This window comes from Chaetodon trifascialis, chromosome 8 (assembly GCF_039877785.1).
Source record: "Chaetodon trifascialis isolate fChaTrf1 chromosome 8, fChaTrf1.hap1, whole genome shotgun sequence".
NCBI classification, from domain to species: Eukaryota; Metazoa; Chordata; class Actinopteri; order Chaetodontiformes; family Chaetodontidae; genus Chaetodon; species Chaetodon trifascialis.
This window is the reverse complement of record NC_092063.1, coordinates 1,682,501-1,702,028: the sequence shown is the minus strand read 5'-3', so window position 1 is coordinate 1,702,028 and position 19,528 is coordinate 1,682,501. Positions and strand designations below refer to the sequence as shown.

Sequence of the window (19,528 nt, the reverse complement as noted above, 5' to 3'; positions counted from 1 at the left end):
CGGTCCAGAGCTGTGACATCAGAGAGCGCCGGAGGGCGTCCAGAGCGTCCCTCCCTCCCTTTAATCAGAAACAGACACGCAGTCAGTGCAGGAGGAAGTACTCACACCCTTCACTGATCCCACAGTGCAGTAACAGTCCTGTACACGAGTACTATCAGTAAAGTACTGAAGGTGAAAGTACTCATTCCACAGAATAATAGATTGCATTATTAATACTGATGCGTCAGTGTCAGAGCAGCGTTTTACTGTTGGAGCTGCTGCAGGTGGAGATGCTTTCAAATACTTCATACACAGATCGTTTAGGCCAGTGAGGGCGGCGTAACCCTCACGTCAGGTGAGGCCAGCACCCACACTGTATGCTGGTTCCTGGGATCCACAGCCTCCCAGCAGGACCTGATGTGGGCATCCGACATCGACTCCATTATCACAAAGGTCATCATCACTGCAGACTCATCACACCCTGAACGCAACCTGTTACTTCTTGTCCCCTCTGGGAGGCGCTACACAGCTCTGTGCACCAAAACCACCAGACAGAAGGTCAGCGTCGTCCCCCAGGACGTCACTGATGAAGATCAGTCACAGTCATTAACACAGTCAGTCAGTCCTCCAACATCAAACTTACTTCAGTCATAGGTTATATTTTTACAGGTTAAAGTGAACACAGTTCTTAACATGAACATGTCATCATGCACCGTCACTGACAGCATAAACCCTGCATGCTGCATACCTGTACATAACACCATTATCTCAGTGTCTACTCTTTGTACTGTTTGTATTGTACACTTTAACTTGTATACTGTTGGTCATTGTTGCTTTGTATATATGTTTATTCATATTTACTCATTCATTTTTTGCTCTGCATGATGCTTCAGGCTGTCAGGACGTGAACATTATCGCCACCTGCTGTCTGTCACCGTCCTTCACACCTCCAATCACTGTGATAGGTAGATCGATAGATTTGTAACTTTGTTTTAAAAGTTTTCTTATCATTATTACAAAAAACAAACGAGCAAACGGACCAAAACTCCTCTGATTTATTACCCGATCAGCCTTCAAAACGAGAGACGGGACCTAAAGTCTGTGAATTCTGCTGAATTCTCAAAGACTAAACGTGAAGCCACCTTATCTCTCATCTGTTCTGTTCTTATAGAAAAGGCCGTGAACAGCTGGAGACTCTGACCCACCGCTGAGAGGCGCTGCAGAGCCGGTGTTTGAATTTGTACCAATGAATGAAATGGTGAATTATAACATTTACATATTTTCAATAATATTTTTCAAGCAGAATCATATTGTTTAAATATACACAAAGCTTTGTTCCTGTAGATTCTGGATGTTACGTTTAGGTGTGTTGCTGCACGAAATGAGTTTAAAATGCTTTTTTCCATTATAAGGAAACGCTTCTAAAACGCTATAACATTTACGACAATCGTCAGTACTTGAACGCAACTAGTGGTCGCATTTAGCACGGATAGTCTTTAAATTCCGAGCTTCCGCGGAGTACTTAAAGGCACCGAGAGCTCTGATTGGCTGCTGGTCAGGGTCAAACCGAGTTCAGCGCCACACGCTCGCTGTCCCTCTCAAAAGAAAAGGACTGAAGAAGAAGAAGGCGCAGAAGAAGAAGCAGGTAACTGTCACCGCTGGGACAGAAACAGTTCACTTCAACCCCTCCGGACGGCACGAAAGACCCGCCGCTGACTGAATGGAAGCTTTTGATTCCACAGTTAAAAGGACATTAAGTTCGAGCAGCTAAAACAGGACGGCCTCATCGAGAAGTGCATCTCGTTCGTTTTCCTCCTCTAACGTTACTGGAGTTAGCTAGCTTAGCCTGTTAGCTTAGCAGGACAAGCACTCACCCGTGTCCGACCGTGCAGGACTTCACCATCAGGAGCGACGGGATCCGCTCCGAGCTGCACCGAAACTGACCCGGAGTACACTTTACAGCCGGAGCTGCACGTCTTGGGCACAAACGCTGCGTTTGCACGTGAAATTTTAACAAAACTGCAACAAAAAACGTCCAGAAAAACAAGGAAGTCTGAATGAACTTTGCTGCGAGCCTGTTAGCTAGCAGTTAGCCAGCCGTGCAGCTGCATTGCTTCATTGTGCTGTTCACTTCTGCAGCTGAAGGTCTGATCTGGAACCTTAGTGCTCAGATTGATTATCAGTGAAAGCATCTGTAGATATATCCAGATTTTGATTGCCATCTGACGGAGTCTGCTCTGCCTCACCTCCTGTAGAATAACTTAGAAAACAGCCAAAACAAACGTTGCAGAGATGATTCCCGACAAAGCGCCGAAGGAAGACGTCTTCCACGGATCTGAAGACCTGAAGAAGGAGGCTCACATCGCCAGCTTTGAGAAATATAAAGAGCTCTACTTGAAGTCCATAGAGAATCCTGATGGTAAGTCCCCTTCATGGTGTCTCAGCCCATCAGGTTGAAGCTGGAGGACAGCTGCCACCATCAACGTGAAGATGTCAAAGCTGGTGCAGCTCATGAACAGGGACAGAACAGATAGACCATTAGAGCTGCAGTGACCACAGCTGGTGTGTGAGGTATTCATAAACCAGCTGCAGATAAGTTGAATTTAACTTAAACTGCACAGTCAGTGCTGCGTCTTGTTCGTCTCTGTCTTTAAAGTGACTCACCTGTAGGAGAAACATCAGTGTCACTAATGAGGCTGCGACTAACAATAACTTCATTATCGATTCATCAGTATTTTCATTATAACTGCTGAGTCTATACACAACGATCACATCACAATTTTTGCTGCGTCCATGTTGACTGAGTCAACGTTTCTGTCCAAAACCCAAAGATGTCAAATTCCCTTTGATGTCTTTTTTTAGGAATGAGGTGATTTCCTGCTTCTCTTTGTCTGATTATCTTTGGATTTTAGACACGTGGTCGGACAGAAAGTGTAATGTGAAGATGCCACTTGCTGTTTTCTAACATGTTATAGACCAAATATTATTCAGTTGCAATCCTGCTACAAGGTGTGTCAACGGAAAGCTTATTGCTTTTATTAATTCAGAGTTCTGTTCATGAAGTGAGAGACAGGCTGCACTGAAAGGGCTTTTTTGGAGTTTGTGGTAATGAGGAAACACTCCTGCTTCCTTATCGCCACAGGTAATAAATGGGCAGGCGGGAGGGAGGAGATGTGTCAATGCAGCTATTGTTCATCAAACAGCCGTCTGTATGAGACACCTGACAAAGACGTTTGTCCCACAGGTGGACGCTGGTCTAACGCCACATTTATGACATCCGCCAGAGCGTGTCATGATGTAGTGAGCAGAGATAATTAATATTAAGATAATCAGTCACCTTGAATTGCATCAGATGTGAAATCACAGTGAAACTCAAAGGTCGTGAACTCTGCTGCTTTCTTTGGTTTTGGAATCACTGATTGATGCTTTTCAACGGAGACATCGGTCGCACCTCAGAGTGTGACCCGCGGACGCCTTCGTCGTCTCATTTCCGCCTCGCTGATCTTTTCTTCCTGTCCTGCAGAGTTCTGGGGCGACGTTGCCAAAGATTTCTTCTGGAAGACCAAACACACGGGTCCGTTCTTCGACTACAACTTCGACGTGACTAAAGGAGAAATTTTCATCAAGTGCATGGAAGCAGCGTCCACCAACATCTGCTACAACGTCCTCGACCGCAACGTCCACGAGAGGAAGCTCGCCGATAAAGTGGCCTTCTACTGGTTAGTCTGTGCGTGTGTGCATGCGTGTGTGTGTGTGTGTGTGTGTGTGTGTGTGTGTGTGTGTGTTTTACGTTTCTCTGTTTATTTTGTCTCCTCGTCTCCTCTCTCCTCCGTCCTCCTGACTGTGAGGATGTTTCAGTTCCTAAAGGACATCTTAAGGGAGAGGAGCGAGGATGCACAGGTGTGTCCTTTTTTTCCACCTGTGACGTAGAAAAGATGTGTGACAGCTGGAAAATACGAACCACGGCGGCAGCAGGACTCCTTTTGTGTTCAGGCGTTGTATCAGTTATTAAAGGCGATCAAACTTTCTGCCCTTCATCGTTCGTAGAGCCCCTCGTCACGTGCTTCATTTGTGACCTTTCACCTTGCAGGCTGCACCCAGGTGAGCTGCTGTAACGCTAACATGAAGTTCGCACATGCAAACAGCTGCTCATTACAGCAACAGGAAAATTCTCCTGTGATTTGCTGTATTGCGTGTTAATAAATTTATAATATCTATAAATATGTAACGTGTAGCTGTGCCGCCCGCCATATTTGATTGACAGCTCTGAGGGAATTGACCCCTCTCTCCTCAAAGCGGGAGGACAGAGGAGGAGACAAAGAGGGAGAACAGAGAGGAGGAGACAAAGCGGGAGGACAGAGAGGAGACAAAGAAGGAGGACAGAGGAGGAGACAAAGCGGGAGGACAGAGAGGAGGAGACAAAGCGGGAGGACAGAGAGGAGGAGACAAAGCGGGAGGACAGAGAGGAGGAATAATGAGGAGAAGACAAAGGAGAGAGGACGACTGCCGCTCCATTCATTCCATCTGTCCTCATTCAATCCTGTTATTGTGTTCAGAGGCGAGCCCCTCACACACACACACACACACACACACACACACACACACACACACACACACACACACACACACACACACACACACAGCCGGAGGCAGAGAGGAGGCTTTAAATACATCAGCGACCCCCTCTAAACACACTTTGTCTTATACTGAGGAATGCACACACACACGCACACACACACACACGCAGTATGAAGGTCAGCGCTGCAGGGATCAGTGTGTGTCTCCTGAAACGAAATTGATCTTTAACTGTTTTCAGAATCGATTTCTTGGTTATTTTTCAAGCCAAAATGAAAAATACTTGATTACAGCTCGTGAAGAGTTTCTTTGTTCTGCAGCACAGATCGTTGAATGTTGAGTTTTGGGCTGATGGACGTTAAATGAGACCTTTCAGGACGCTCCGGACTCAGAGACGCTGATGGAAAATAATACATAATTAAAGTAATAGTTGGCAGCAGCCCTCGTCAGTTCTATTTTTTTTATTCCTTATTCAGACTCATCATCATTCATTTGTACAAAGCAGCAGAAAATATTCAGGTACTTCACATTGTACTCACACTGAGTACTCCACTGTAAATATTCTCGTAGTAAGTTGGAGTAACTCAGTGTTCACCGCGTCGACCTTGAACACATCGTGGAAAGCAAACATTTACATTTAATGTGATGTTTTTATCTGCAGCTCTACCTCCTGTTTGATTGGTCGATTCACAGGGAGTGCAGAAAGTGTCGCAACAAGCAGAAAGAAGCGAAATGTGAACTCGTTTCTTCGACCTTCAGATCTGATCAGAGTTCTTACAGGAAGCGTCCTGCGTCTCTCAGGCTGACGTAACCGATGCGTTTTCTTCACGCTCGTCTTCTTCTTCGTCTCTTTTCTTTGCAGACCTGCTCGTTTTCTTTCCTTTCACGCTGCGTCTCTTCCTCACGTCGACCTTCTTTTAGGACAACGCTGCGTTTCATTCCTGCCTGTCCTGAAAGTCTTCTCATCGTCTTCGTGTCTCCCCATCGCTCGCTCGGCCGGTCCTCCTCTCCCTCTCTCCTCTGTCCTCGTGTCCCTGATGTGTCCTGATGTGAAGGGACGCTCGGGGCCTCTCACAGCGGGCTCATCTGGGGGAGGATGGGGCTGAACTGAGAGCTAAGAGTCCAACGATGATCTCCATCGTTTCTGTTCATTATCGTCAAAGTGCAAAACGTTCAGCGCAGTTTATTGATCGTTTCAAGCCGCAGTCCAAACCTCAAAGACATTTGATTGGTTATTGTGGAAGTAAAACAGCAGATGTTCACAGAACAGACGCTGAAGCCGGTAAAGTCTTTTAATGATTGACTGCCGATCACTTTAACATTGATCGATTAATCATTTTCAGCTCGAGTTCAAAGTGAGGCTGCAACAGCTGTTTCATTGATTACTCTTCATATTAATGTTATTAATAGTTTAAGCTGTGAATTCTAAAGAAATGTGGAAAAAGTTCTGTCGTCTTCAGAGAAAATCAGGACATTTGGACGTTCTTATTTAATTTGAACCTGCGAATGTTTCTGCCTGAAATGAAATCAAAGCATCATCTGAGTTGGTGGATCAGTTTTCCTGTTGATCCATTAATCGACTGATCAGCAGTTTCATCTTAAGACCAAAGACGTGAAATCATGAGAGACGCAAACCTGCACGACGTCGTCCTGCCGGTTTATTTTTAGCGTGTTGAAGTGTGAGAGATCTCCTGATTGGTCCCTGACATTCAAAGCCTCGCTGTTGAAAACAGGTTGTACTATTGTCTATTTATAGGTGTGTGTGTGTGTGCGTGCTGATAAATGTGTGTATCTGCTGTTATCTAGACGTTTCCAGACAGCAGCGCTCGGCTCAGAAACGTGTCCGCGACCTTTATTTCCAGCCTGGTTAAGAGTCAAGAACTGAAATGCAGCATCAGATTAATGTAAAGTGGTTTGTTCAGTTCAACCAAACGTCCGAAAGCCAAAGAGAGGCAGCAGAACGTCACATTTTAGGAGCTGAAACCAGAGAACGTTTGGAACGTTTGCAGAAAAATAACTGGAACTATTAATAAATCGTGCGAACGCTCGATGAACAGAGCAGCTCTGCACAGGAACACGATCAGCTTCTCAAGCACCGCCTCGCTCCAGCTCGACCTTTTTGATTTGTGGCTCGTGTTGCTTTAAAGTGAGGTGTGTGTGTGCGTGCGTGCGTGCGTGCGTGCGTGCGTGCATGCGACCAGGTATTTATCACGTTGTGGGGACTGACCTCCCTTATGGGGACAGGGTTAGGAACAGGCAGATAGTGGTTAGGGTTAGGGTAAGGCTGCAGGAAATGAATGTAAGTCTATGTAATGTCCCCACAAGTGATATAAACACAACGTGTGTGTGTTTGTGTGTGTGTTTGTGTGTGTGTGCACGCGCGTGTGTGAGTTCAGTCTGGTATCGCTGTGAGGGGTGACCTGGTGTCTTCTCCTCAGCGTCTGTCCGTCAGTCGTGTGTTTGGTGTTCGTACGTCGTGTCTGAAGCTCTGACGTTCTTCACGCTGAAGCTTTGTCGTGAGGGAGGAGACGCAGAGACGGCCCTTTGTCAAACACATGGAAAGGATGTGACTGCAGCAGCAGCAGCAGGAAATGTGATGCGTTTGCCACCATGTGGGAGAAGTTTCTCTTCCTCCAATCAATCCTCCTGGATGATTGATGTTAGCATGCTAACATGCTGTTATATGCTGTTCATTAGCACTGCTTACAAGTGCAGCAGCTTTAGACCAGCCGGCCTGCTTCCACGCAGGATGAAGCTGGCGGCTGCACGCAGAGCCGAGCGTGAGCGTGGTGGTGGCGGCGGCGGCTCGGACGCCGTCTGAAATGACCATCAAGGTCAGAGCTTCATCATGGTCACGCTGGTTCTGTGAATGCAGCAGCTCCCATCAGCCGAGAGCGCCAAGTGGGTCACAGAGACCTCTCAGCTATGCACACTGCCCTCCCACCACACACACACACACACACACACACACACACACACACACACACACAGAATGTTGCAGAAACAGTCCCCCATGAAACCAGTTTGCAGTCCCCACTGCTTACTGGGGTTGAAATGACAGTCCGTCGACAGATCTCAGCTGATTATTCATTCAAGCCACGTTTCAGATGATTTCTCCTGAATCCTGCTTTTAAAACGGAAGATTTATATTATTATTATCATTAGAATTTGAATGCCTTTGACACCTGAAGGCGCTTCTTTGGCTCTCTATCTTTCGACGTGTTTTTAGACCATTAATCAATCAACTGTACAGATTACTGACTGTTGTGCTGCAGCTGATGATCATTTTCATCATCAGTTAATCTTCCTGAAAGTCGTGTCCTGAACAGTCTTAACGACTGATCGACTGATTGTTGCAGCTCTCATTGACGGAGGATGTTGAAAGCCTTAAAAGGTTCTGAATTCAGTTGTTTTGCCAGAATTTAATAGTTTTTAAACCTCTGTTCTGTTAAATTTGTCAGAATTTTAAGTGAAAATGTGTAAAAATGGACAATCAGAGGCTCAAGGAGAGGAAACGCTCACAGAATACGACTTTAAAGCAGCGTGTTGGTGTATATCAGTTAATACAGGAGGAGGACAGGATCCCATGAGGTCAAAGAAAATCAAATTTAATACTCTGAATCTCAGTTTAGAAGAAGTGAAGAACAGAACTGTGTGTCTCTCCCAGTTTTCCAGTTTGTAGACTTTGATGCTGCGAGATGAGAAAATGGCTGTGATGTAATGTGCAGAGGCAGAGCTGTCGCAACTCCTCCATCTGAGGTGTGCGTGCGTGCGTGCGTGCGTGCGTGCGTGCGTGCGTGCGTGTGTGCGTGACCTCGAGTGATGCTTTTGCAAGCGAGCAGTTCCTGAAACGCTCGCGGTGATCCTGCGTTGTGAAAAAGGGGAAAGTTTCCACAAGAGTTTCACAACTGGGCTGAAGTTGGAGCCATCAGACGGAGGGTGAAGACGTGTGAGCTGCTGCTGGTTCATTGGCTGACGGCTTCCCGCCTTTCCTCGCCTAGCATTAGCATTAGCATTAGCACAGCGACCTGCGCACTCCGCTGCAGCGCTGGGAGTCGCTCACAGGTCACATTTCTATAACAGCAGAGGGATGTTTTCACCACTGACCACAAACATTAATGCTGACTCATCTTTTGACAGCAGCACCTGACGTCCAGCTGACGTCCAGCTGACGTCACGTTAACCTTAATGTTGTTCAGGTACATTCACTCACCTGTCTCTAGCTAAAGGTGAGTGTGACGCCTGCGTGTTTTCTTGGCTCGTCACAGCTGCTGTTAGTTTATAGTGTTTAGTATTTATTCATTATGAAAAGTTGCTTTTTATTATATTTGAATCTTGTTTTTGTCAGCAAACATTTTTTCCTGGAAGAAGCCGCTGCAGCCGAGGGGCTCTGGACGTTTGCTGACCCTCTGATGTCGAACGATTACTGATGTCTGTGATGGTCATGTGCTTTCTTTCTTTCTTTCTTTCTTTCTTTCTTTCTTTCTTTCTTTCTTTCTTTCTTTCTTTCTTTCTTTCTGTGCGCTCGCTTCAGGGAAGGTAACGAGCCTGGAGACGAGCTGACGGTCACCTACAGGGAGCTGCTGCAGAGGGTCTGCCAGTTCGCCAACGTCCTGAAGTCTCAGGGTGCGTCGAATCTGCCTGAATCTGCGAGCGTGTCAGAGAATACAGGAAGACACGACAGACGTCCGCCTCCGTCGCGGCTTCGCTGTTGTCGACCTGACCGCTCTGGTCTCTGTCTGCAGGAGTGAAGAAGGGCGACCGAGTGTCCATTTACATGCCCATGGTGGTGGAGCTGGTGGTCGCCATGCTGGCCTGCGTCCGAGTCGGAGCCGTTCACTCCATCGTGGTGAGCTGAAGGATGCGTGTGAGTGCGTAGACGGCGCTTCACGGTCAGTTCGACGTTCATGACGTGTTGCTGCTGTTTGCAGTTTGCAGGTTTCTCTGCAGAGTCTCTGTGCGAGAGGATCCTGGACTCCCAGTGTTCGCTGCTCATCACAGCAGGTGGGTTTCACGTCAGGACGGTTTGGAGCTGCTCGGGTCTGCTGATGGATTTTAACTGGTGGCTCTTTTCCTTTGATCGAGTAATTGATTAAGTGACCGCCGCTCTGAGAGCATCATCAACCCTCGAGCTGCTCCAGCTGCCTTGTTGGTGGTGTTGCTGATGACTTGGTGCTCAGTGTTTCTTAAACTTTATCATCATCAGTGCATAAATGGCGTGAAGAGGTCAGAGCTGCAGCACTGAGACGCTTCTGTTTGGGACGGCGAGCGCGCTCAGCGTCACCTCCCTCTGGCTGCTCAGCGCGAGGCGGCGAGCTGCCACAGTAATCACAGTCTCATTAGCTGGATTAGAGTCTGTCCACATAAACCCGTTAAGACACTGAGTTAACAGCCCACACACACATTTTCCTCATTCATAGAAGTCCTGTAAGCCGATCATGGAGCCTTTAGCTCGGGGCGGTGGGGGGTGGGGGTGGGGTGGGGGGAGTACTCAGAGTTTTATTAGGCTGTAAAGTCTCACAGAGTTTCACTGCAGCAGATAAAGTTTGAACTGAGTCAGTGACTGATGAGAGCGCAGCGCTGTGGAACTCTGGCCCTCAGCAGGTGAGTGTGGAAACAGCCTTCAGGTGTCAAACTCTGCGCCATGACAGTCTGATGGGCGGGAAAGGGGCGCGGCGACGTGACAGCGTTAAAGAGGCGTCCATCTTAACACACGAATGACGAGCCTGTCGCCGTGAAGCGAGCTCTTTGTTCACACTGAACGTTTCAGGTGACGGAGTGTTTGAAGAGTCGCTTTCACCCAAATTCTCCTCGCTCAGACTGGTCTGACCGCAGAGTGAAGGTCGACTCTTCTTCCTCTCAATTCAGTTCAGTTCAGTTCAGTTCAATTCAGTATACCTTTATTAGTCCCGCAAGGGGAAATTCCAATTTACAGCAGCACCAGTAAAAGATAGATTAGATAGAGTAAAAACAATAAGTATATACAGAAGAGTGTACATTATCTTAAATTATAAACTGTATGTGCAGACTGTTATGTACAGGATGGACTGCACAGATGATTTACAGATTCTTTGTCTCGCCGTCGCTCTCGTTGGTCATCTGTCTGCTTCTCTCTCACTCAGACGGCTTCTACCGAGGAGATAAGCTGATCAACCTGAAGCTCTTAGCTGACGAGGCACTGCAGAAGTGCAGAGACAAGTAAGCTGTCTGGACACACACACACACACACACACACACACACACACACACACACACACACACACACACACAGTGCTGCAGAATTACACAAACAAACTGCTCATCATGTGTTTATTTGTGTTTATACTTCAGCCTTAACTTCAGTCCACATTAAATCTAAAAACACTCTCTCACAGCAAGAAACACACAAAATATTAAATGTGCCAGAAATCAGCATTTAACAGCTCAAAGAGGTGGAGCTGAAACTGTCGGAGGAGGACGGCTGGTTCAGCAGATGCGACAGCTTCCCGGTGAAATGATGAAGTGGATGAAGAGTCGTTCATTCAGACTCTCAGAGGAGCAGAAGGACTGACGGCCATGTCTGTGTCTGCAGGGGCTTCCCGGTCCAGAGGTGCATCGTGCTCAAGCACTTGTCCAAAGAGGCTGAAGGCTCTCGGTCTCCTCCGGCCAAGCGGTCCTGCCCCGACCTGCAGGTAAACCCCAGACCAGCACCCAGACTGGGCCGGTCCAGACCGGGACGGACGCTCTCTGCTTCCTGTGGGTCTGCGGTCGTGTCCCGTCCTTCGTTTTAAGTTCACGTCCTCCTGCTGCGTCTGTCACATTAAACTCGGCGTTCGATGTTTGAGTCCTGCCTTCCTCTGAAGGAAAAGAGTGTCAACAAATCCCTCCAACACCAGCAGTCAAACGATCAGAAGCTCGAACGTCCCTCATTTCTAACGTGTTTACAGCCATGAAATCTGATGAGTGGAGGCGTCCTATGTGATGGAATCGAGGAAAACCCGTCGGATGTCGCGCTGGCGCTTTTCCAGGAAAACGTGAAAATAGGTCGAAAGTCAAAATGTTGGTGAAATAGTTTTTTCATTAAATTATCATTTTACAACATCTCATTATATTTTGCTTGTTTAATACGTTAAAAAGGTTATTTAAATCAGGCACGCTGTTTGTCGTTATCTCCTAACAGCCTATGAAGACGGTTTCTCCATTGTAGTTTGGCTGACCAGACGTCCCGCTTCCTGCAGGACAGTCGCACGTCGTCTTGAATTGAACAGCGTCGCTAACAATGTCCTGCTGTCCTGCAGGAAGCGGGACGTCTGGTCAGCCTAATCATAGTAAACCACATAGCATGAAGACGAAGTCATGTTAATGTGCACTTTCACGCCAGTCTTATGTGAGCTACGCATCAAAACATCACTTTGACTCCTCAGTCAGACGCTGCGGGACGCACAGAGACGCCGAAGCTTCAGAGACGCAGAGCGTGAGGAAGCTGCTCGTGTTCGGATTTAAAATCCTTGTTTTTAAACCTGTTCTCTCAAAATTCTGCTCCAAAAAATCCTACTGATCAGCCGACTGAGAGACTTAAAAATAATGAGAAGAGATTTGAAAAGAGCTTGAAACGAGCTTCTAGGTGATATTAAAATCTCCGAAAGGTAAAACATCGACAGATCCCGTCACAAATCCTTTTGGATCAAACGGCGTTGTGGCATCGCGCTGCAGCACGCCGAGCGGGTGGCGTCGTACAGGTGCGTGAACACAGGTTCATCGAAACCTGACGAAGAGGAGGAGATTCAGTCTCCTCCTCTGCTAGACGACGGCCAACTGACGAAAAGCTCGAGAAAACTTCCTGACAGCATGTTGGATTAACCAATCAGCGAGCTCGACGTCCTCACTACAGACGTTAACGTCATCAGTGAGCACACACGCACACACACACACTGTAGTTTATTCTCACACACGCACGCACACACACACACACTCACTGTAGTTTATTCTCACACACACACACACACACACTGTAGTTTATTCTCACACACACACACGCACACACACACACACACACACTAGTTTATTCTCACACACACACGCACACACACACACACACACTGTAGTTTATTCTCACGCACACACACACACACGCATACACGCACACACACACGCACACACACACACACACACACACCGTCCTGCTGCCACAAACACTCACCGCAGCACCAGACGCGGGTTCATCCGCCGCTGAAAATAGTCCCATCAAACGCTCCGTTTCCTCCCGTTTGATTGGTTGAAACTACAGCGAGCAGCTGTTTGAGGAAATGATTTTTTTATTTTATTATTTAAAGTGTGTTTTTATTAAAAATGGATCGTTTTCTGTCCCTCTGGCCCGGCGGCCTCCATGTTTTGATTGATTATTGATTGATTTATGTGCTCCTAAAACGTCTCCCAGTGTGTGAACTTGAGGCGACGCCGTTTCCTTTAACTTTACTTTGGGTTTTTTAAATGTCCGCTCTCCCTCATTAACTTCTCCTTCCTCCTCCTCCTCCTCCTCCTCCTTCCTCCCCTCCCGTCCAGCAGGAGAAGCAGACAGGGAGAGTAAAGAAAGCGCGTCCTGTTCCGCAGGTATTTTCTGCCCTCCTCCCTCCACCAACCCTCCAGAGCACCTTCACCTTTGCTTTCTGAGGGGAATTTCACTCACAAGCAGAAATCTGCTGTTGGGTAAAAACCATAAAGAAAAATGATGATTCAGCTTCATTTGAGGGAGTTTAGTTTGTTCTCTTTTCAACATCTCATTCTGTGCACAGAATGTTTTATCCATTAAAGTGGTAAATTGAACAGGTTTTGATGGCTGATTTATTGTTTTTACCCATAAGCAGCAGTTTGTTCCTGTGATTGCAGAACAGCTCAGGTCACATTTGTGAACATGGGAAAGGATTTTCTCCAGTTTATGACCATGAAACAACATGAAAGTGGCCCAGTTTTTAAAATGAAGACGCCAAATGGTTTTATGTGGGCTTTAAAAACGTCGTTTCACACCGACTCATCTGTGAAATCAGAATAAAGGCCAAACATTGAAGAACAGAACGGCAGAAGCAGGACTTGAGGTGAAATGTGGGAACGTTTTCCTCATGTTCTCGAATACTTTGCTGTCTGCACTCACTGGAATGAAGCGTCAGTTCTCTGTCGGCGCTGAATCTGGATTAACGCCGTTCTTCTCTTCGTGTGTCACTCATTAACGTTGCGGTTGAGCTTTGTTTCTGTCTCTGAAAGGTGTTCTTCTGGCTAACAGCTGCTCTGACGCCTCCACCCAGCAGCCACAGAGCAGCACGCTGCTCCAGGTGGAGCGTCTGGCTCTTCAGCGTTCGCTCTGTGAATGTTGAAATATGGAGGCCGTCGTATGAGCAGCGTTCAGTGTGATGATTACAGATGAACGACTGCACCGAGCGTCGTCCGTCGAGCCGCTCGATGTGATCTGGGCTCATGTGTGTCACATGACGCTGACGACATGCGTCGACATCAGAGCGTTATTCTTTCTAACATCTTCTCTCCTTCTCCTTCACTCTTTGTTTCGCCTGTAGACACCCAAACTCTCTGTCTAAATTCAGATTTAAGTGCACAAGCAGCTTTGACTGGCTGTGTTTCACAGTCTTTGTCGTGACCTCCCTGTGCGTAGACGAGGACTTTGTGTCGAGGTAGAGCCTTGTGATCTCCTATCAGCGACCGCCTCGCTCTGTTCTGTGCACCTCGCCAGCGTTGCTTCATATCTGGAAGCCGTAACGGCTTATCTGCTCAGTGATCCCTCCTCTTCCTCACAAGCTGCAGTGAACCCCTCAAACTGGTCCTGATGGAGAACACAAGGCGCTGCCAACGTGACCTTTAACCCAGAGATCAGCCTAATGCAGCTGTGTGACGCTCAGTGGAGGTCAGGTCTGAAAGGAGCTCAGAAACAAGATCCATGAAAAATATCAAGTCTGGATCTGTCTGTCTGTCTGTCTGTCTGTCTCTCTCTCTCTCTGTCTGTCTCTTTGTCTGTCTGTCTCTCTCTCTCTCTCTCTCTCTCTCTCTCTCTCTGTCTGTCTCTTTGTCTGTCTGTCTGTCTCTCTCTCTCTCTCTCTCTCTCTCTCTGTCTGTCTCTTTGTCTGTCTGTCTCTCTCTGTCTCTCTGTCTGCCTCTCTCTCTCTCTCTCTGTCTGTCTCTTGGTCTGTCTGTCTGTCTGTCTGTCTGTCTGTCTGTCTGTCTCTCAGTCTGTCTCTCTGTCTGTCTCTCTCTGTCTCTCTGTCTGTCTCTCTCTGTCTGTCTGCCTGTCTGTCTGTCTCTCTGTCTGTCTGTCTGTCTGTCTGTCTCTCTGTCTGTCTGTCTGTCTGTCTGTCTGTCTGTCTGTCTGTCTGTCTGTCTGTCTGTCTCTCAGTCTGTCTCTCAGTCTGTCTGTCTGTCTCTCTGTCTCTCGGTCTGTCTCTCTGTCTGTCTGTCTCTCTCTCTGTCTCTCAGTCTGTCTGTCTCTCTGTCTGTCTCTCTGTCTGTCTGTCTCTCTGTCTCTCGGTCTGTCTCTCAGTCTGTCTGTCTGTCTCTCGGTCTGTCTCTCTGTCTGTCTGTCTCTCAGTCTGTCTCTCTGTCTCTCGGTCTGTCTCTCTGTCTGTCTGTCTCTCTCTCTGTCTTTCTGTCAGTCCATAGATTTCCAGGCTCGTTCCTAACAAACATCAGATCTTCTCTGTTGCTCTTTAAGCTGTTTGCGAGCTCTTCTTCATATTTCCGTCTCATGTAAAGTCAAACAGTGAGTGACCCAGGTCTGAGCGACACACAGACGGACATGTCCACGGCGTCTCTAACAGCCTTTGCTGCTTTGTCCACTCAGATCTTCACGTTTCTCTCCTTTGGATTCTGTTTGTCCAACTAACTTCTTCACCTGTTGCTTTCAGCGTTCAGTGATCTTATGGATGACTTGTATCTGTCTGTGCACGTCTGCGTGCACGTCTGTGCCTGTGTTGTCTGTGCGTGTGTGTGTTTGTGCACGTGTGTGTGCGTGTGAAACCAGGTCCCGTGGAACCCCGATGTGGACTTGTGTTGGCACACTCTGGTGCGTGGAGCCTCAGACGAGTGTGAACCGGAGTGGTGTGAGTCTGAAGATCCTCTCTTCATCCTCTACACCAGCGGCTCGACCGGCAAGCCCAAGGTACGCACGCACACACACACACACACACACACGCACGCACGCACGTGCACACGCACGCACACACACACACAGTGGATTTTAGCTGGTTTGCTGTAAACTGTCTGAACATGAGGGCGCTCTCGATGGATTGCTCACTGTTCTCAGACGATTAGTTAATCGATCACCACATACAGTGAAACCTGTTCTCCATCAATAAGCAGAGAAGAAGAAATCCAGATGTTTCAGTCATTAAACCTTTTGCCAGCGTGAGTATCGCCTGCGTCGTTCAGTGCTTCTGTTCTTTCATCACATGGGATGAACGTCGCTGTTCGAGTCACGTGGTCTGATGGCGGTTTGGTGCTTCCTGTCGCCTACAGAAGAAGTCCATGAGTGTTGAATGAAAATGTTCTCCTCCACCCCTGCAGGGCGTTCTTCACACCGTCAGCGGCTACATGCTCTACACCGCCACCACCTTCAAACTGGTGTTTGACCACCAGCCCGACGACGTCTACTGGTGCACGGCAGACATCGGCTGGATCACCGGTCACTCCTACATCACCTATGGCCCGCTGGCTAATGGCGCCACCAGCGTCCTGGTGAGCGCAGGGCGGGGGGGCGGGAGGGCGGGATTACTCCACTTCCTGTTTTTACAACCTTGGGACAACTTGGCAGACGGCCGCTCTATTGTGACTGCAGATGGTGTCTGATTTATCCGCACTGGTCTGCAGCCAGTATGATGCATCCGTCCTGTGATTCATATTTAGCTTTCTCAAACGCTGCTTTGACATCTTTAACGTGTTTGATTCGAAGCTCGTCAGCGCAGCAGAAGCTGCTTTCTGTGCGTCGGCCTTTCATTAAAACTGTAAATTGTGAGCGTCAGGAAAGACGACGTGTTTGTTGATCTTTACACCACGAGTCCTCGTCCGAATCTGGATAAACGCTCTGATCGAAGGCGGAAACGCACACAGGACGCGCCGTGGTCACGTCTCCACCAGGTGTGACTGCACAACACCTGGTGTGACCAAAGAGTTAAAGGAGCATGCCACCGGTTTATGGCTTTACTGCGACAGCAAAGATCAGACCCAGAAGAAGCAGACATAAGATAAGATAAGATAAGGCTTTTTCAGTCCACACCGGGGAAATTCAGTTCTCAGTGGAACATCTCGTGCCGTGTTTTCTTTTACTTCAGTAAATGATTAAGATTCTTCTTCCAGGCTGATCAGGTCGGTCACCTGATCCAGGTGGAGACGAGGCCGCTCTGCTCAGTCTGGAGGAAACACAGGATTTATTTTTTCTGAGTGACAAAGAAGCGAGTTACCTGCTCTGCAGTAACTATTAGATAAACGTGGGATGTGACGATTCAAAGAGTTCAGGAGCTGAGAGCTGCCGTCGACTCATTTTACAGCTTTATGATGATGAATCAGTCAGAGCGTCAGGAAAGGTACGTTCAAAATGTCCCATTTATACAACAATAAGTACAATAACACTGCAACATGTTATTTATATATTAATGTCGTGTTTGTGATGCGTTCCCCAGCACTGGTTCTCCCTAAACATGAGCCAACGCTGTGGTTTTTTGGACTGCGTCATCGGCCGACAGCAGCGAGACAAACCAGAGAACAGCAGCGGTCATGTGAAAGTGCGGAAGTCGGATATTTAAACCACACAGCTGTGATTTTTCCCGCCAGCTCGACGGCAGCGTGCACCTCAGATGGAGAGCGGATGCTGAACGCAGTCTGCTGCAGAAACTCTGCAGGCTGACGTCAGCGTTAGGCATCTGCTCTGTGTGAGCTGATCTCAGAGCAGTGAACGCGCTCGTCCACGTCTTCAAATTCATTTGCTCCTGAAATGTTTGTCTTTTGCAGATTTTGGTCAAAGTCTATAGAATGTTTGGCATCAGTGTGAATCAGAGCTGAAACAGACATGTTGATTAGTCAGCTGACATTTGGTTTTGTTTGGTGATGAAAGCTGCTCTGTTTCAGCTTCCTGTTTGCCTTTTCTCTCTTTTATTTGACTGTGATTTGAATATATTTTTAGTTTGTGGACCGACGTTTGAAGACATGGTGCGATGGACGTTTTGAGACATTTTAAAAAGCGAACGATCACCTGCAGCGTTGTTTGCGTCCGTAGATGTTGTTGTTGTGCTCGTGTTCGGGCTGCAGACGAGCCTCGCTGCTCCTGTCGATTCTGTTTTCATGCTTCCTGTTTGTCTTTCAGTTTGAGGGTCTTCCTACTTACCCGGATGTCAGTCGCGTGTGGGAGATTGTGGACAAGTATCACGTGACCAAGTTCTACACAGCTCCGACCGCCATCAGGATGCTGATGAAGTACGGCAGCGAGCCGGTGCAGAAGTGAGTCGCCTGGTTGTTGTTCAGGAAACGAATGTTAGCCGGCGGTCTTTGTGGTCTCCGTTAAAGTGACCCTCCTCCTCCTCCTCCTCTCTTTGCAGGTATAAGCGAGACTCTCTGAAGGTTCTGGGGACGGTGGGGGAGCCCATCAACCCTGAGGCCTGGCAGTGGTACTACAGCGTGGTGGGGGAGAAGAGGTGTCCCATCGTGGACACCTTCTGGCAGACAGAAACGGCAAGTCTCTCCTGCTCCTAATGCTCATACCTGTGAGACAGACACCTTTCAGCCGCCTCAGCCTGGCTGTGCTGCCCCCTGCTGGACGGACGGCTCGCTCACACCGCGCGGCCTGAAAAAGCCTCTCTGACTGGGTGTTTTGTGTCCTTTCAGGGGGGACATGTGTTGACTCCTCTGCCTGCAGCCACGCCCATGAAACCTGGATCTGCTGTGAGTCAATGCGATGCTTGTTGTTTCATCGTCTTCAGCTCTGGAAGGCAAAGTGAACTGAAGCCCGCTTTAGATAAACTCTGAGGCGTTCAGCATCCGTCTGCTTGTGTCCTGCAGACGTTCCCGTTCTTCGGAGTGGTGCCGGCCATCTTGAATGAGTCAGGAGAGGAGCTGGAGGGGCCGAGCGAAGGATACCTGGTCAGGATCGTCGTCCTTGTCCTCGTCCTGTCCTGTGTTTGATGCTCGCCAGCCTTCATCGCTCTCTGCTTCCTCTGCCTCCAGGTGTTCAAACAGCCGTGGCCCGGCGTGATGAGGACCGTGTACGGAAACCACCAGAGGTTTGAAACCACCTACTTCAAGAAGTTCCCCGGATACTACGTGACGGGAGACGGTGAGAGACGAGAGGACGCTCTCATTGTCCTCGTCTTTAATGATTCCGTCTTCCTGTCTCACATTTCTTCTGTGTTTCATCTCTCTGTCCCTCATTGGTTGTTTGCTCTCTGTGTATTTGGAAGTTGACGGCGTCACCTCTCAGTGCTCCACCTGGTTGAACTTTACCTTTACCTCCATTCATTTTTTTAAATTTACAGGCTGCCGTAGAGACAAGGATGGCTACTATTGGATAACAGGGAGGATAGACGACATGCTGAATGTCTCAGGTAAGAGAGTGTGTGTGTGTGTGTGTGTGTGTGTGTGTGTGTGTGTGTGTGTGTGTGTGTGTGTGTGTGTGTGTTACTAAGCTGTCTTTACGTTGGCCTCCTTCTTCTTTGTAGCGTTTTCAGGATATTTGCTGATAAAAGCTCTCGGCCAGCAGACCTGAGCTCTCCCAGCAGTGCTCCTGTGGGAATCTGCTCTCATGTGACTCTCAGTCAACCAATCAGCAGCCTGCATTTAAGAAAAAAAGAGATGAAATCAGATTCAGGTGCACATGATAGTAGCCTGAAAAGTGAAGTTACCACGTCAGGGATGTTATGTGAGTTTTCCCTGCGTGGTGCGTTTAAGGTCAGCTGTAACATCCAAAGAACAAACAGGTTTTAGGGCAGAAACTTGATGAAGACTTCTCACA

General features: G+C 48.0%; 1 protein-coding gene across 1 annotated transcript in view; it reads left to right on the top strand.

The window, feature by feature from the left end:
• The first annotated feature begins 1,599 nt into the window (after nt 1-1,599).
• Nucleotides 1,600-19,528, top strand: part of acss2 (acyl-CoA synthetase short chain family member 2) — a 19,646-nt gene continuing 1,717 nt past the window's right edge. Inside the window, exons 1-17 of the mRNA XM_070969310.1 lie at nt 1,600-2,124; nt 2,235-2,398; nt 3,503-3,698; nt 9,089-9,180; nt 9,300-9,403; nt 9,486-9,558; nt 10,677-10,752; nt 11,126-11,225; nt 13,096-13,143; nt 15,554-15,691; nt 16,096-16,266; nt 17,888-18,021; nt 18,120-18,252; nt 18,406-18,462; nt 18,580-18,660; nt 18,745-18,853; nt 19,053-19,121. Of these exons, the coding sequence (XP_070825411.1) occupies nt 2,272-2,398; nt 3,503-3,698; nt 9,089-9,180; nt 9,300-9,403; nt 9,486-9,558; nt 10,677-10,752; nt 11,126-11,225; nt 13,096-13,143; nt 15,554-15,691; nt 16,096-16,266; nt 17,888-18,021; nt 18,120-18,252; nt 18,406-18,462; nt 18,580-18,660; nt 18,745-18,853; nt 19,053-19,121 (1,708 nt within the window). The 5' untranslated portion in view covers nt 1,600-2,124; nt 2,235-2,271. The remainder of the gene's footprint in view (nt 2,125-2,234; nt 2,399-3,502; nt 3,699-9,088; nt 9,181-9,299; nt 9,404-9,485; nt 9,559-10,676; nt 10,753-11,125; nt 11,226-13,095; nt 13,144-15,553; nt 15,692-16,095; nt 16,267-17,887; nt 18,022-18,119; nt 18,253-18,405; nt 18,463-18,579; nt 18,661-18,744; nt 18,854-19,052; nt 19,122-19,528) is intronic.